The 16080-nt window shown below is 39.6% G+C and overlaps 2 protein-coding genes across 3 annotated transcripts; both read right to left on the reverse strand.

Moving 5' to 3' along the window:
* Nucleotides 1-2763: 2763 nt before the first annotated feature.
* arsib (arylsulfatase family, member Ib) lies at nt 2764-10536 on the reverse strand. Of its 2 annotated transcripts, none has more exons than XM_084138007.1 (2): nt 9576-10536; nt 2764-5951 (listed from the first exon to the last, which is right to left on the reverse strand). In XM_084138007.1, exons 1-2 carry the CDS (start codon nt 9902-9904, stop codon nt 4550-4552), a joined length of 1731 nt encoding a protein of 576 aa, XP_083994133.1. In that variant the 5' UTR covers nt 9905-10536; the 3' UTR covers nt 2764-4549. The 2 variants fall into 2 exon arrangements, with proteins under 2 accessions (XP_083994133.1, XP_083994134.1); XM_084138008.1 differs by lacking the exon at nt 9576-10536 and adding an exon at nt 6073-6233.
* Nucleotides 10537-11939: 1403 nt separating this feature from the next.
* ndufa2 (NADH:ubiquinone oxidoreductase subunit A2) lies at nt 11940-15364 on the reverse strand. Its single transcript, XM_084137517.1, has 3 exons — nt 15208-15364; nt 12206-12312; nt 11940-12126 (listed from the first exon to the last, which is right to left on the reverse strand). The coding sequence occupies exons 1-3, from the start codon at nt 15312-15314 to the stop codon at nt 12035-12037; spliced, it is 306 nt and encodes a 101-aa protein (XP_083993643.1). The 5' UTR covers nt 15315-15364; the 3' UTR covers nt 11940-12034.
* Between the last annotated feature and the right edge of the window lie 716 nt (nt 15365-16080).

Consider the following 16080-nt stretch of genomic DNA (forward strand, 5'->3'; position numbering starts at 1 on the left):
GTTTTTGTTCACTGAATAATACCCACTGAGGCCATCGGATACATCCACTCCTCACATGTTTCTGTGTGGAAAATAATGGGACATATTTCAGAATCATATATTCAAATGTAAAACACATCTCAGGTCAATAGATAAAATATGAACACATCTACACAACACCACAGAATAAATTATACTCACTTGTTGCAGTCTCACACTGTAGCAGGAATTGGAACAGTCATTTCTGTCCATTGAATGAATTAATGAATGAACGAGGCGTTCATATGTACTACTGTACACCCAAAGCGCTTTACGATCATGTCGGGGTCTCTCCTCAACCACCACCATCACTTGGATTATCCATCACTTGATTACACCCTCCATCTCCATTTGCTGAATGGAAGGAGGATCACATCAGCACTTTTTTTGTGTATTTCCATTCACCACAGAGAAGATGGTTGTCTGATTCGTGTCATGCTTCCACGCTGGGCAGTTTTTTAAAGGTGATTTGTAGAAAGCTTCAGATGGTCCCACAGTCCTAGATGTGCTACTCATCGAGGTCCCAAAATGGTATTGGGCCAGACCCAAGACCTTATCATCCACGAGGGCCATGACTGCTTTGTAGCTACATCCGTTGCTTTTATGTCTCTGTGCTACAGAGGATTTGTCTTCATAGCGTATGAGAAAAAAACATGTATATGTATAAAGTGAGTCGGGCACAACTAACAGCTTGCACTTTAAGTGTTGAAAGCCTAAACTGTAGAGTCTGGACCCATTCCAGTAATCTGTCACTGTCCATACCTTTACCAGACCCATGTAGATCACCACTGAACGAGAACAAGTTCTTAGAGACATGTCTTGCCATGGTCTTCAAGGCATTTGGATTTTGCATTAAAGTATGACACAAAGAAGAAGTTAAAACTACTCCAGAGGACTACTTTGTTGAGGTAACTCAAGGCCTAGGTATTCGAGCCGGTCTGACAACAGATATTCCTGTTTATTTAGTGAAGCTGCTTTAAAACAATCAATGTATTGTATAAAGTGCTATATAAATGAATGTAACTTGACTTGACTTGCTCCAAAGTTTACCTACATTGCATCATTACCAGCTCTTGCATCACAGAGCTAACATATTTTACCGACGGTTTGGTTTGATGGAAAAAAAAGCCTAATTAAGTCATCTTGTTGACAATATTGTGGGCAGTTACTGTTTGTTCATACAAAGCATTTAACATTGCATTTATTTGAGCTTTTATTTTCTCAAAACATATAAAAGAAAATCTGTAATCGGAGTAAGTTGCTTTAAATAGCTATAACTCTTGTAAACAGCATATGTCAATACAGTTCTTGTATATTTGTATACATGCTGTTTTTATAAGCTCACATAAATTAAGAAATATGTATATTTTAGACTTATTTTACCACAGAACTATTGAAGCCAATTTGGGGTGAAAAACAAACAAAAAACAAGAAATAGTGACCGAATAAATGCTTCTGTTGAGCTAGTATTGCTCAGTATTGCTTTTATCATTACATCTATTATAACATCTGCAATTATACTCCGTCCATGAAAGGACAACAACAATATTCTGTTTTGTAGTGTGCAGGTGTCATTATTCCTGCCTTGTATTCCCCTGGTCTTGTGTGGACTTTTGTTATTTCTGGTCAGTGCCATGTTTTGAAGTCCTTTGTAGTTTTTCTTGTTGATTAGTTCCTGATTGTTCCCAGGTGTGTCAATTTTTTTGGTGTGTATTTGCCAATCTCCTCTTGTGTGTATATATACCCCAGTGTTTCTCATGTTCTTCGTCTGGTGTTATCCTACATGGATGTACGTTTGGTGTCTCAGTCTGTTCTTGGTTCTTAGGTTTAGGTTTATTATTAAACTACTTTGCATTTGGATCCAGCTCTCCCTTCATTTCTGGAGTTCACCCTGCATTACAGTAGGGCTGTCGTTATTGATTATCTTGGTAGCTGAGTGTGGTAGACCCTTTGTATCTGGCAATTATTTTGATGATTGACTGAATAAAAGAATGTTTAAAAAAAATTGTAACAAAAATAGGCTTATTAGTGTTGGGTCCGAGTCCTCCTGTCCGAGTCGAGTCCAAGTCCTTAACATCCGAGTCGAGTCCGAGTCCACAAAGATTTAAATTATTTGAAATTGACCTTTCACAAAGACCCGCCCCTCTTAGTTACTGTTGCTACGTCCGACAAGCCATTCCGCTCTCACTCCACACATCATGTTCTCACACAGTGAAAAATATATTGCGGAGCAAAGAGGACACTGACAATGTGCCAACAGACAAGAAAGTCTCAGCTTTCAATTTTTTTTTATTTTTATGAAATTCAAACAATAAATACTGTTTTGTGGTGCTTTAATGTGTAGGCCTCAGTTCAAGCAGCACGTGAACTGATAATCTATTCTAGTTATAGCACGAATTAAACATGAATCAACACCAGAACTGCAAAAAGAAATTAATACACACAATTTTTCAAGTTCAAGTCCACTGACTTTAATCTACTAACTGGTTTGGTTTGTTTGTCAGACAAAAATGGTGGATATCTGCATTATGATTGGTCAGATCGCCTGTCAATCAAATTCCGGCGAAAGGTCTCAACACTGAGCTCTTAATTAATGTTTTAACCTTAAGAAAAGGATTGCAATGTATAGTTGCAATCATACGTTTACCTACTGTACATCTTTCAGAATCTGCAAGGCAATGCTCAAGAATGCAACACGATGCATTAAGAGCCAGGGGTAAACTTTTGAGCAAGATGATGTTTACATTTTTCTTATTTTGTTTTACATGCTAGTATCTTATTTAGCCTCCGAAGGGCAGGACTAAATTAATTAATGAATTTTTAAACAAAATAAGAACAATTTGCACAAATGATCCACTTCAAAAGTTTACACCCCCTGGCTCTTAATGGATGCTTCCTTCTTGAGCATCACTAAATTATTGCAGGGTTTGTAATAGTTGTGTATGAGTCCCAGTGTGAAAAGATGGATCTCAAAATCATACAATCACTGCTAGTAAGGAGTCAAATATGCAGAAGATGCTGGAAAAGCAAAGAATGAGCAGGAGCTGGAGGATTTTTCTGAAGACTATTGGGCAGTTTAAGTGTTCGGGACAAACAAGGGACTCATGAACAACCATTACAAAAAAAAAAGAACAGCAACAACAATCTCCCTAGGGGGGTCCGGGGGTATAGCCTGGCTCCGCCCTCCTGCGTACTTCCGCTCAATTTTATTTCCCTTCAGTACTATGTCTGGGATTGTGGTGTATTCTTTGGTTTTCTCCGGCCAAATTTTTGGCGGCCCAATCAGCGAACAGAGGGAGTGGCTGCAAGATGACGTTGATGTCGTGCGTTAGTTTGAGTTGTAGGGTTACGTCACGACCAAGGGTTAGCGATTGGTTATGGCAGATCCAGAGTGACTCTGGGCAGATCCAATAGTTTTAAACTTCAACAGAATACCCGCCTACAAGGAAGTTAACGCTTGTCAATGGAGAGAGGCCAGACTCTCTGTACAAATGAAATGTACGAGAGTCTGGTAGAACCAGGCTACCGGGGGTATGCCAACCCCCCGGGAATTAAAAAAAACAAAAAAAACATTAAATGGCACTTTCTGGAGAGTTTTGTGCAAAGAAATGGAGAAATTGAGTCTTACATGATATCTGTAAAACTGCAAGGTTAAGAGCATAAATGGTTGATTTAATTTCCATTAACCACCGAGGTAGTAGCCTACCTGCGCATGGCATGCACGAGCGGTGCGCGATCATGGTTGACTGAGATTAAGCAGCTGAACAAGAATATGGCCGTGTTCCGACTGTTCTCATCTCAGCTCCGCCGAGACAAAATAGACATGCCATTTCAAAAATCTTTCATTTATTGTCAGAAATATTTTTTCAAAAGCATCACTTTCATCAAATTTTATGTGACATAATTTCCAGTAGGCAACTGACTGCAAACAGGCACATCAAGACACAAACGAGCAGGCTTATGTGCCGGGGCTGAGTCCCGGAAAGCCCTGGCCCAATTTAACCACTGGTTGAGAGAGACCAAAAGGAGAATCCAATATTGTGAACGAAACTGCACTAAAGTTGCAAAAGAGACCCATTGTGTCTGTGAGAGAATAAAACTGTGTGAAGGAGACGAGTGAGATTCTCAAAGGAGCAGCTCTGAGCTCACTGAAAAACAACTACATGGTCTTTCCAATCTATAGAAACGTTCTCCTACACAGCTGAATCTATTATCTTAGCATTAAATTGAGCAATTTTCCATTGTTCTTGAATACAAAGTTGACATCTGACAACTACTGATCAACCATTCAAATCAATTTCTCAGGCAGACACAGCACTCATGTCTCGATGACACAAGTTTCCTAATGAGCTCAGCTTATGTCCTAAAAAAGAAAGTGTGATGTACAGATCTCGTTTAATATATTTTGGGTTCAAAACATTCAGACACATTCTGGGGATACCATAGATTTATATTACATCTTGTGTAAAGGGGCATAATATGTCACCTTTAAGTTAAGTTATTGTAAGTGATGTTAAATAACAGAAGAGTCTTATATCTGTTTTGACATGATCTTTAAATTAAACTTCTTGAAGAAAGATTGTAACTTGCAGAGCCTACATTTTCTTTTGCGATTCTTTCCTCTCTTGTAATAAATCCCATCCCAGTTTTCCTCCTCTTCACCTTCACCAACCCAAGGTCTCCAAGCACCTCCGTTCAGACTAGGGTCGGCACGGGTATCGTCTGGCGGGTAGCGAACAGGTATTGCTGTGCGATTGTACAATACTAGACGTGCCAGTAGCTCCTTGACAACATCAGGCCTGTGCACTGCAAGGTCATGGCGTTCACAAGGGTCGCCCGTAACATTGAAAAGCCAAACCGATTTCCTTTTTTCTCCAGTCTGTCGCTCCAGGTTCCACCAGCTGCTAGGAAAGTTCGTGAGAACCTGTGGTGGCACCCAATCCCCATGTCCAGGGTCGCCCGTCAAGAGTTTCCAGTCACCGACTCTAATGGCCGCTTGCACGGTTGTGTCCCACAGTCCATGGCCCTCCTTAAATGAGCCCCGACTGCGCCGGTTGAGAGGGTCGATGTTGTGAAGAATCTCCAGTCGTGGAGATTCCTTCCCTTCACTAATGGTAGGCCAAACGTCAAACCCATCTAATCCCTGATACTGTGACACATTCCCCCCAGCAAGTCCAACAAGAGTTGGATACCAGTCAGTAATGTGAATAAGGGCTCTGCTGACCCTTCTTCGATGGCGTATCAAGGGACTGTGCACGAAACCCACTCCTCTAATACCACCTTCCCAATATGTTCCCTTGCACCCTCGTAGGGGCCAGTTACTGCCCCCTGTGAGCGGCTGGGCTCCATTATCAGTGGAGAAGATGACGACGCTATTGCGGTAGAAGCCATATTTGCGCAGCGCGTAAGTTATGTTTCGGACCGCCTCGTCGACGATGGAAACCATGGCTGCGTATTTCCTGCGGGGAACGTTGCCCATGCGGCGAAACGGATAGATGTATTCTTTGGGAGGGTTTAGAGGTGTATGCACTGCCTGAAGGGAAAGGAAGATAAAAAGAGGCTGACTGCTTGAGTCGTGCGTTGCTAAGATTTTGCGCACTCTCTGGGTGTAGAGGTGAGTTGAGTACTTCCCCCCTCTCCCCCATGCCACTGACTCACCTTCGTGGAGGTCAAAGCCACACAATGACTTGCCGTCACATGAGCCATATGTATAATAGTCCACACTGCCAGTCAATGAACCGAAGTAGGAGTGAAATCCACGACGTGTGGGCAAACAGTCTTTCCGATAGAAGCCCAAATGCCACTTGCCCACCATGTGAGTGGAGTAGCCAGCCTCCTGCAAGCGTTGAGGGAGCGTGACCGCATCCAGAGGGAGGCAGTTGGGTTGACGTGGTCTGATGATGGAATGCTGGAGGCCGGTGTGAATTTGATATCTAAAAGAAAGCATAAATACATTCTTAATGCTCAGAAAGAGAGAAAAAGCAAGAATTGAAACAATAAGCTTTTTAAACCCGGTTTTAAGGTTGACATGAACTTAAATATGACCCTATTTACTTTCTATGGGCCCTATCATACTCCCGGCGCAATGCGGCATCAGTTGCGACGCAAGGGTTTTTTGCTAGTTTCAGCCGGACGCAGTTATCATTTTCATGTCCTGAGCCACGTTGTTTAAATAGCAAATGCATTTGTGCCCATCTGTGCGCCCATGAGCTGCTGGTCTGAAAACCAGGTGTGTGTTCAGGCGCATTGTTGGTGCGTTGCTATTTTGAGGAACTGAAATACACTGCACCATTGACCAACTGAAACCTGGTCTGAAGTCAATGGCGCAGTATTTTTTTGTGTTATTTAAAGGGCGCAATAGTAATGTGTGCCTTTAGGCGGGTCCACAACGCGCGTACACTCTGCTTATTACACACACAGGGACGCACAGCAGCACACAAACATGCCAAATATTTAAAATAAAAGGATTACAATGTAAAAGATTATTATTGTGTAGATAAAGATATGGTGAATCCGGCTTGTCCCGTAGATGGTCTGCTTGCGCTTTAACACACACACACACACACACACACACACACACACACACAGCTTTAACCTCATGCACGAGCAGATCCGTTTCCTCGCTAGAGAAGCATTCTGTTTTTACGCTTGCAAATTCCGCCATGTAAATAGCAAATCCGCCATGGCGCGAGCGCAACTGGCTTTTAAAGGGAATTAGAGATGAGACTCTGATTGGTTTATTTCACGTTATGCCCAAAACTCACCCATAGCTCCTTAAGAGAATAGGATTCACATTGGCAACATTTCTGTTTCTTCTACAGGGCAGCACATAATAATGCTTATCATTACGCTCAACCTAACCAGATTCTTGTATTCTGTGAGCAACTGGAGACCCAGAATGAGACGTACTGTACCGCTACAACTCCGTCAGTCTTTGTCAACTCATTTGTCATTATTTAACATCGTCAGATGAAGGTTTCTGTTTATTTTGAAATAAATATTTTTTATTCTTTTTTTTAGCTTCCGGCAGACAGCCTACAAGTCGACTTATGCCAATAGAGTAACACTTGACGATGTATGACGAAGGATGTAGGAGTAGCGTAAGCTTTGTCGCCTCTCGCGGCTTAAACAAACAGGGCTGGGCAACAAACTCAAGCTCCTCCCACATTTCTCTTTAAAAATTGTCGTTTTAGACTTCTAATTCTAATTCGTGACTGGTGTTTTGATTTGCTCTATCCTCTGCGCTTCCGCGTTTGTCATTATGTTGTGCGTCGGGTCAAGGGTTACTGCCGGAAGCTAGTTATTTTAGTTGATAAAGTTTTAAATATGGATATTTTTCTTACACAAACACATCGCCTCACTACAGAAGGCCTTTATTAACCCTAGAGCCGTGTGGAGCACTTTTATCATGGATAGATGCACTATGATGGACTTCAAAAAATATAGTCATTCACTGCCATTATAAAGCGTGGAAGAGCCAGGACATTTTTTAATATAACTCTGATTGTATTTGTCTGAAAGAAGAATGTCATATACACCTAGGATGACTTGAGGATGAGCAAATCATGGGCTAATTCTCATTTTTGGTTGAACTATCCCTTTAAAGCGGCAACAACTGAGGGAAAAATGTGGTTGAGGTGGAAAAATATTTAGTTTTGAGTAGACCTGTAAGCTGATGGAGTTTACAAGTGCTCACAAAACTCTTTATATAGTGATATTATATATATATATATATATATATATATATATATATATATATATATATATATTATAGTATATATATAAAAGCTTGGAAGTGTCAGGGTGTTTATTAATATAACTCCGATTGTATTCGTCTGAAAGAAGAAAGTCATATACACCTAGGATGGCTTCTGTAAAATTATAAAGCTCAAAGTTCAATGCCAAGCGAGATATTTTATTTAACAGAAGTCGCCTACATCGAACGGCCCGTTTGGACTACATCCCTCTACTTCCTTCTTTAATGACGTCACTAGAACCGTTTTTTGACTAACCTCCGCCCACAGGAATGCTCCCTCAACTCTACCGAAATTCGTTTATGTACTTGCGCACTTCTTATAACTTACTGTGTTTACTCAGCTCTTACGGTGATTTTCTGAAGTAAAACTGATGCTTCATCTTTTGTGTGATGTACAATAAACTTTATTAAACTCATCAGTATATGTTTGATCATCATTTGGACCTGGTCCGAAACAGCAGACTTGTAGGCTATAATGGATACATACAAGCAGATGACAAATACGTTATAATAACCGTAATTAAACTACTAAACTATACCTGTTCCATCTCTATACAGCACTCTGAACACCTTTACTGAGAGTTTCTGATATTATCATCATTCCTTGAGATGAAATTGTCCTGAGAGACTGAGCGCGAGCTCGTGAAACTCCGCCCCCTGGGTCGTCCAGCAGCAGCTTATTTGCATTTAAAGGGCACACACTAAAACAGCGCGTTTTTCTGAGCCCCAAAAAATGACAATTTAAACATGCTGTAAAAAATGATCTGTTGGGTATTTTGAGCTGAAACTTCACATACACACTCTGGGGACATCAGAGACTTATTTTACATCTTGTGAAAAGGGGCATAATACGGGACCTTTAAAGTGAACTACTCCTTTAAGTTAGGCTTGTAACCATGACCTTAATTGTCTACCACTGTTAAGTGTGTACAGGACTGGTTCAAAGGTGCATGTGCAATAATTATTTATGGTTCATTAAACAAACATGAAAACATTGATCAAACCCTTTCCAATAAAGATCTGTAAGGTTTACTTGGATTTTTACAAAGTTATCTTTAAAATACAGTACCCTGAAATAAGGGAGTTTTTATAACCCTTTTATATTCTGATTTCAGTGAACGTGTAATTTCTGTGTATTATTAAAAGTATGGTAACACTTTACAATAAGGTTCATATGTTAACAATAATGTATTAACATGAACTAACAATGAGCAATACATTTGTTACAGTATTTATTAATCTTTGTTAATGTTAGTTAATAAAAATCCATCTGTTCATTGTTAGTTCATGTTCGCTCACAGTGCATTAACTAATGTTAACTAATACAACCTTTGATTTTACTAGGCTAAATGTTGAAATTAATATGAACTATGATTAATAAATGCTGAAGAAGTATTGGTATTTCTTAGTTCATGTTAACTAAGGTAACTAAGGTTAATTAATGAACCTTATTGTAAAGTGTTATCGAAAGTATTGTGTGAAAGAGGTGATGAGGTGAATGACCTGCATCTGTTTTTCAGAGTCAGCAGAAAGGTCTCTTTAGTGTCTTAAGTTATAGTAACCATGACCTTAGCCTGTAAACTGTTAGTGTGTACAGGACTGGTCCACATGTGCATGTGCCATAATTGTTTATGGTTCATTAAACAAACATGAAAAACATTGAACAAACCCTGATCTGTAAGGTTTACTTGGATTTTTACAACATTATCTGTTTTTAACCTGATTTTAGATTCTGATTTCAGTTGAATCTCTTAAAAAACGCGTAATGTCTGTGTTCTTATTAAAGTATTGTGTGAATGACCTGCCTGTGATGAGCTGGCTGCGGGACGGGGTGCACAGCGGCTGCACGTAATAGTTCTCCAGTCGCACTCCCTCGGACGCCAGTTTATCCAGCGTCGGGCTTCGGACGTCCCGACTGTGATACCCGATGTCATTGAAACCCTGGTCATCTGTCAGGATGAAGATGATGTGTGGAGGCTGTCTGGGTCTGAAAGCTGTAGTGATGTCCTCTCGGCTCGATCTCAAGCCACTGGAAGACGACAAAGAAGTTTGGAGACCGAGGAAGAGTCCGAAGAGCAAACATAATGCCATCCACCTCGAAAAGAGCTGCGACCCGAACAGCGCACTCATCGGGTCTGAGAGAAGAGGAGAAAATATTCGGGCTTTGCTTTGAGTGTCAGTGTTAATTTCGTTAACGAAAACTATGAAGAAAAATGTGCGTTGACGACCTTTTTTTCCCCTGACTAAGACAAGACGATGAGAGACGACACGTCGTTAAACGCTAACTGGGACTATATCAACACATGCAATATCGTTGACGAAAAAAGACGAGACTGAAATGTGTTTAAAAAACAAACAAACTTGTTTTTGTAGAATAAAGGAGGAGACAACACATTACAGACTGTTTTTACGAGTGTTCATGCTTACGGTTGCCAGATTTCACTGATTTAACCCCCCAGTCAGAGCTTTTCTGTTAAAAGAACACGTTTTCTACCAGGTCTTTTCAATAGTATCTGGCAACCACGCGCTCTCTCTACACTGCTGAAGAAGCGCGGATGATCTGAAAGTGAAAACACAGACAAGTAAGATGGAGTTTACAGCTAGGGTGACCAGACGAAAAATTCGGGACAGTCCCGAAATCTAAGCTGTTGTCCCAAATCCCGAATCCGGCCCTAATTGTCCCGAAAATTACACTAAAGCAAAATCTTGAGCCAGGCCACCCAGCATACATTTGCTCCAAGCCATGTAATAAAATATATTGCTTGTCATTGTCATGTAACTGTTCTTTTATGATTGTGCCTCATATAAAAATGTTATTTGTTTTATACAAACAGTCATTGTCAACATTTTATCATTCATTCACCTCTTAAAGTAATAAAACTAATCTAAAAAGTTTAACCAGTATTATAAAAATGGCAGTGGCCCCTCAAATTAAACTACATACATGTCAATACACATCAACCACAATCTCTAAAAATAATTGAGTGACAATATAATAATAAAAAAAATCCTTTTAGATGTGGAAAGGCTTAAGTAAGATTAAATCAAGTCATGTTCAAAGAGAAATGTTGTTTTTTTCTGACCGTAAAATTATATCATTTTAGCTTATGCAGTGGCTAAAATAGCAAAATATGAAAATTGGGCAGACAAAAATAAATAAAAGTGTTGTAGCCTATACAAGTTGTGTTCACCTTCTACTCCCGTTGAAGTATGTCAGAATGATGTTAATATCACAAATACCATTCAATGCAAATAGAGTACAGTTGACAGTTTATATGAGGATGGAAAACTTTCAGATATTGAGTTTTTAAAATGCCGCTTCATCATAGATTGCCCCACACAATGACTGGTTCTCTTGGGAGCAGCGATTCTGGAAATGTAAAACAGTTTAGGTATAAATGCTTTGAGCTCGTCCACTTTCACCACTTCCAGAGGGAGTTGAAAACACATTCGACCGGATTGCTGTCGTAGTGTAAACGCTCATGTGATCGAGTGTGTTCAAACAGCCACTAAAAGACCGTCTACTCTCCGTCTACTGAATAATGAGTGAACATTATGAGAAGAGCTCGAGCCGGACGGGTTTAAACTTTATCAGCTGGAGACACAAGTTTGGTTTGAAGAGAAAATGTACCAAGCACAATGTTCTCTCAGCGTTCCTGATTTCTAACACACACTCACAGCGTTCGGCTGGTCTTGTGGCTTCAGAGCAAAAAGAAAGCTGATGCTCTCCGTGTGTTTTTCCATCATCTCCGGTCGTGTTCATATGTAAATTGCGCAAACTTATTTCGTCCATTAGATCGAAAGATCGACCAAAACGGTGTAAACAGGGCCTTTATGACAGTAATGAACAGTAAATATAGGTGCAGGAAGTATGCAAAAGAAACAAAGTGGACGTTCACACAATATACCACACTCCATAAAAATGTTTTAGGATGAAACCTACTAATGATAACTTATGTCAGGAGGCATATATCTCACACTGTATTTGGGAATGTAGTCACATTCAACCGTTTGGAGATCAGGCTATGAAAGTTTGCTAGTTTGGTTCTAAAATATCCTTATGCATATGGTTGTTGTTACCAGGCTAGCATGAACAATGAACTCTCATTTATGACTACTGGAAATATTTTGGGTCAATGGGAAATCAACACACATGGCAAAGGCGTCAGAAATAAAAAAATCCAAGGATTTTAGAATGTACATTTATTTTCCATTTGTGACACGCATAACATTTACAACATTTTACATTATGAGGCTTACTTAGGATTTTGCATTTACAACGGTTTCAAGTGCTTTGGCCACTTGGTCGGCGCTCATGTTGTCCAGTGAAACACTGTGTTCTTTACCAAAACCTAAGGCAGAGAGAGATGATGCATCATTATGTATATATGCTCATTATTGAATGAATATGGTTTAGTTATGTTTTCTTACCATATCGACCCCACAGCATGGGCTGAACTCCAGAGCACTCTCGGATCAGGATGGGAAACTCAGGGTTTGCCTTCTTTAATGTCACATAATGCTGCTCGATAAAATCCCTAAAATAACAACATCAACAAATAATAATTAGCAAAACAGAATGAGACATGTTGAACTTAAAAATGGTCAGGCTGGTTTATAGGCGCACACACAATCCATTCATCCCTCTCTCACAGAAGAGCACAACAAGTCAATAGAGGGATCCAGACTGTGACTAAATGCCTTAATGAACACTTCAAAACCAGAAATAACCTGCGCTATCTGTGTGAACTGCGCAGTACAGACCAATCATCAGCATGTGTGGTGCAAGCTTAGAGCAGGGACATTTACTGTGGATAGGACTCGACCACGCCAGGCCATTATCAAAGGGGACTTGCTATCCTTTTTTATTATTATTATTTACCTTTCTGCTAGTGTAAAAGTGCATGTAAAAAATACCTCTGTGGTCCTGCCATCATTTTTGTAATGTAGAAACCAAGCGGCAACATTCTGATCTGAAAAATGAAGCCTACCCGGAAGTGCGAAAAACTGCAATACATCGAAAATCCGCTAGAGGGAGGTCCCAAAAGGGAGCAAATGTCCATAGCCCCCATGTTAAAATGTCCGTTTTCACAGCATAAATTCATGTTTTTACAGGTTGGTCCCATGGACTTTTATTGTATTTTTCGATAGCTTCCGAGTGCCTGACTGTGAGGGGGGTGAATTTTTTTCTAACTCGTTAGTTTAGATCGTATTTAGATATAAAATGTATGACAATAAGGGCGTGGTTAACTTTGATTGACAGCTGACAAGGCAGCGCCACGGAGAATGACAACATAAGCCATTTTTTAATACAGTTGACATATAATACTACTGTTTCTGTATCATGAAATGTAGTTTTAAGAGTTTTTCAGGCGAGAATGTAGTTGTTTAAAGCTCAAATCTGTGGTTTATTTAAAGATTTATGAAAATTTTATCCAGTTGTGAGATCCAGCGATGACCGGGCGCTCGGCGCTCATGTACCCCGCCGGGAACAGCCTTTCCTCGGCTAGTCGTTCTGACGTTTGCCGCTGACTCTGGCGTCTCTGTAGTGGTTAAATATGAGATATAATTCGTCTTGTGTATATCTAACGGGTGATTTTTGGTCTCGTGAATCTATAATTTTTTCCCTGGGTAATCGTTTTGGCTGAGGGGAAGTTTCATAACTTTATAAGCTATTTAACTTTACCGTTGTATGGTTAGACTAGAGCGCTGACTTTGTATGTTTGACTGAATTGTTTGCTTTATTTGTATAGCTTCTTATACGTTTTACTTATACTTTTATAATGGCTAATATTGATAAAACTGAAATTGAACAAAAAGAGACTGGGTTGAGTTTTGTCATTTTAAATTTTAATACAACGAAGATGATCTGTAATGTTGTTTACTGCAAAATCTGTTGTTTAGTACAAATGCACATATTGCTTGGACCATAAAATGTTTAATATTTTTATATTATATTTAAAATGAAAAGAGGCAGGTTTGTGTTTTATATTTAGTTTTTTCATAAATAGGCAAACGTTATGTGCAGTGAATATAATCAATACGCGTTGCCTGAACCACATTTGTGTGGCTATAATGTTTAAGATTTCTTTAAATGAAAACGAAAAGAGTTAGTATGGTGTTTTATAACATATTTCGTTGCCTAAAATATACACAGAGATAACCGGAGTAGCAGAGCGAGCTGAGTGACGTGCGCTGCGTCCTTTACCCATATATGGATTGGCCAGAAAGTGGGCGGGGTTAGGATTTCCCAAGATTTTCCAAGATGGCGCCGCCCATACCCCCCATAAACGGCTTCAAACCCGTTCTTCAGAAAGTCTATGGGTGACGTCACAGACGCTTTGTCCATATTTTTAACAGTCTATGGTAGAAACATTTGCACAATCGGCTGGCTACTTTAAATGTAAGAACGGCAGGGCTTGACATTCACTGTTTTGCTCTCCTGTCCCTGTGACGAGTGGGTTTCCAAAGTTACAGCCTCTCAGTATTTTCACTGGACACAAATTTGACATCAATCAATACCATGGGGAAAAACTGCCATATAGATATTTTTTTATATTATCTCATAATTTGGCAGCAGGTTTATTAGGCTGCTGTCACTTTAAGACCTGACGCACGGATCCATTATATTGTGACACATGCGTTTCCTTTCTCAACTGTTTACGTTCACTTAAAACATGACTGACTGTGTTTACGTGAATACTCGTCAAGACCGGCATTTTGACATCATTTTGTGTTTATTTGACTGTTTAAGCACAATGAGCAGAGAAAAACTCAATTAGTACTGAGAGGCGGATTTATGTGTGCGGACTTTGGGTTTGAGAACAAAATCTGCGGGAATGAGTAAAATTATGCGCAACATAACTGTAACATAACCCTGTAACAGCAACAATATTCATCAGGAGCAGAGAGAGAGAGAGAGAGGCAGAGAGAGAGAGAGAGAGAGAGAGAGAGAGAGAGATGCTGGTATCATGTATCTATCCTGCATAAAAGTAGTATTGGAAGCGTTTCAGATATTTCAGTATCAATATGTATCACAGTGTTTTAACACACACACACACACACACACACACACACACACACTACTGAGGGTCACTGTAGCGGACTGTAGGGAAACACACTGAGGTCAGACACACACATTAACCTGCTGTCTCTCAGGCTGTGGCACATCGACACATATTTGGCAGCCAGTGCTTATCTCTCTCTTTATCTCTATTATCTCTATATATATATATATATATATATATATATATATATATATATATAACAATGGATGAGTAAAAGCTAATCGGTTTGTCATATAGTTCACTAGGATTTCAGACAGCATTTATAATGTAACGTTACATTTATACATTACACTGTGTAAGAGTGATAGGCACAGAACAGTCAATCTGTAATAAAAAGCATCAGTAGTAAAGCCCTCAGTACTGCACCTGGTCCCTTGACTGGCGGCTGATCTCTGGCACAACTGCAGACGGATCTCACGCAGATTCTTCGACAGACTCGAGCCGATCCCGCGAACCACTAAAGCCGCCGCCATTACTGTCACCTTCAGCGACCGGAAGTGGGGCTCTTCTTCTGCGGGTTCAAACACGCTTCATCTGCATTACCGCCACCTACCGAACTGGGTGTTTTTTATTTTTTTATTTTTTCGTCCTTTCTTCTGATGTAGTAGCCTACATTTTACAGTGTCATTTTCTGTATTCTTTTTTCTCGTACTTTTACAGTATTTGTCTTTATTTGCCCATTGACATGCTCCACAGATTCGGTCTCATAATCATAATCCAGTAGTCCAATCTTAATTACGTGAACAATCATTAGGATGTCTTTTTTATTTTAGTTAGATTCCCATTTAGTCCTGTACATCCAGTTCAAATTCTTGTTGTAACTGTGAGAATGGAAGCCCTCTTCTTCAACTTCTTCTTCAACATAAATTCAAATAAGTTTTTATACACTGTAAGAAAAAAATCTTCACTTTTCTTTAACCCTAAAACACAAAACGCCTGTGAAAAATTTAACAGGCTACGGAAAATTCATTCATATAAACACAATTAGGGCCTATTTTTACTGGCTTTTTCTTTATTCTTTCCTGTCTTTCATGTTATCACTATATTTCGAATATAGGCAAAGTTATTGATGTATGTCTATACCTTCCTTCATTGAAGAGTGAAATGTATCTTGAGCTTGAATTATGAATCATAATGCTTTCAATCCACGAGAAGATATAGTTTTCTCAACTTTTACCTTCGTGTCTGTAACTGTAATTTTTTTGCCCTTTAAAGGGATAGTTCACCCAAAAATGAAAA

The sequence above is a fragment of the Abramis brama genome (assembly GCF_963993115.1).
Source record: "Abramis brama genome assembly, chromosome: 15".
NCBI classification, from domain to species: domain Eukaryota; kingdom Metazoa; phylum Chordata; class Actinopteri; order Cypriniformes; family Leuciscidae; genus Abramis; species Abramis brama.

Bases quoted from the DNA above. Each gene is read 5' to 3' on its own strand.
- arsib (XM_084138007.1), bottom strand. From the start codon at position 9,904: ATGAGTGCGCTGTTCGGGTCGCAGCTCTTTTCGAGGTGGATGGCATTA. The intron at 5,952-9,575 runs GTCATTCACACA...GCTTTCTTTTAG, and splicing joins AGCCAGCTCATCACAGGCAG to ATATCAAATTCACACCGGCC.
- ndufa2 (XM_084137517.1), bottom strand. From the start codon at position 15,314: ATGGCGGCGGCTTTAGTGGTTCGCGGGATCGGCTCGAGTCTGTCGAAG. The intron at 12,313-15,207 runs GTGCAGTACTGA...TTGTTATTTTAG, and splicing joins GCCGCCAGTCAAGGGACCAG to GGATTTTATCGAGCAGCATT. The intron at 12,127-12,205 runs GTAAGAAAACAT...TCTCTGCCTTAG, and splicing joins CATGCTGTGGGGTCGATATG to GTTTTGGTAAAGAACACAGT.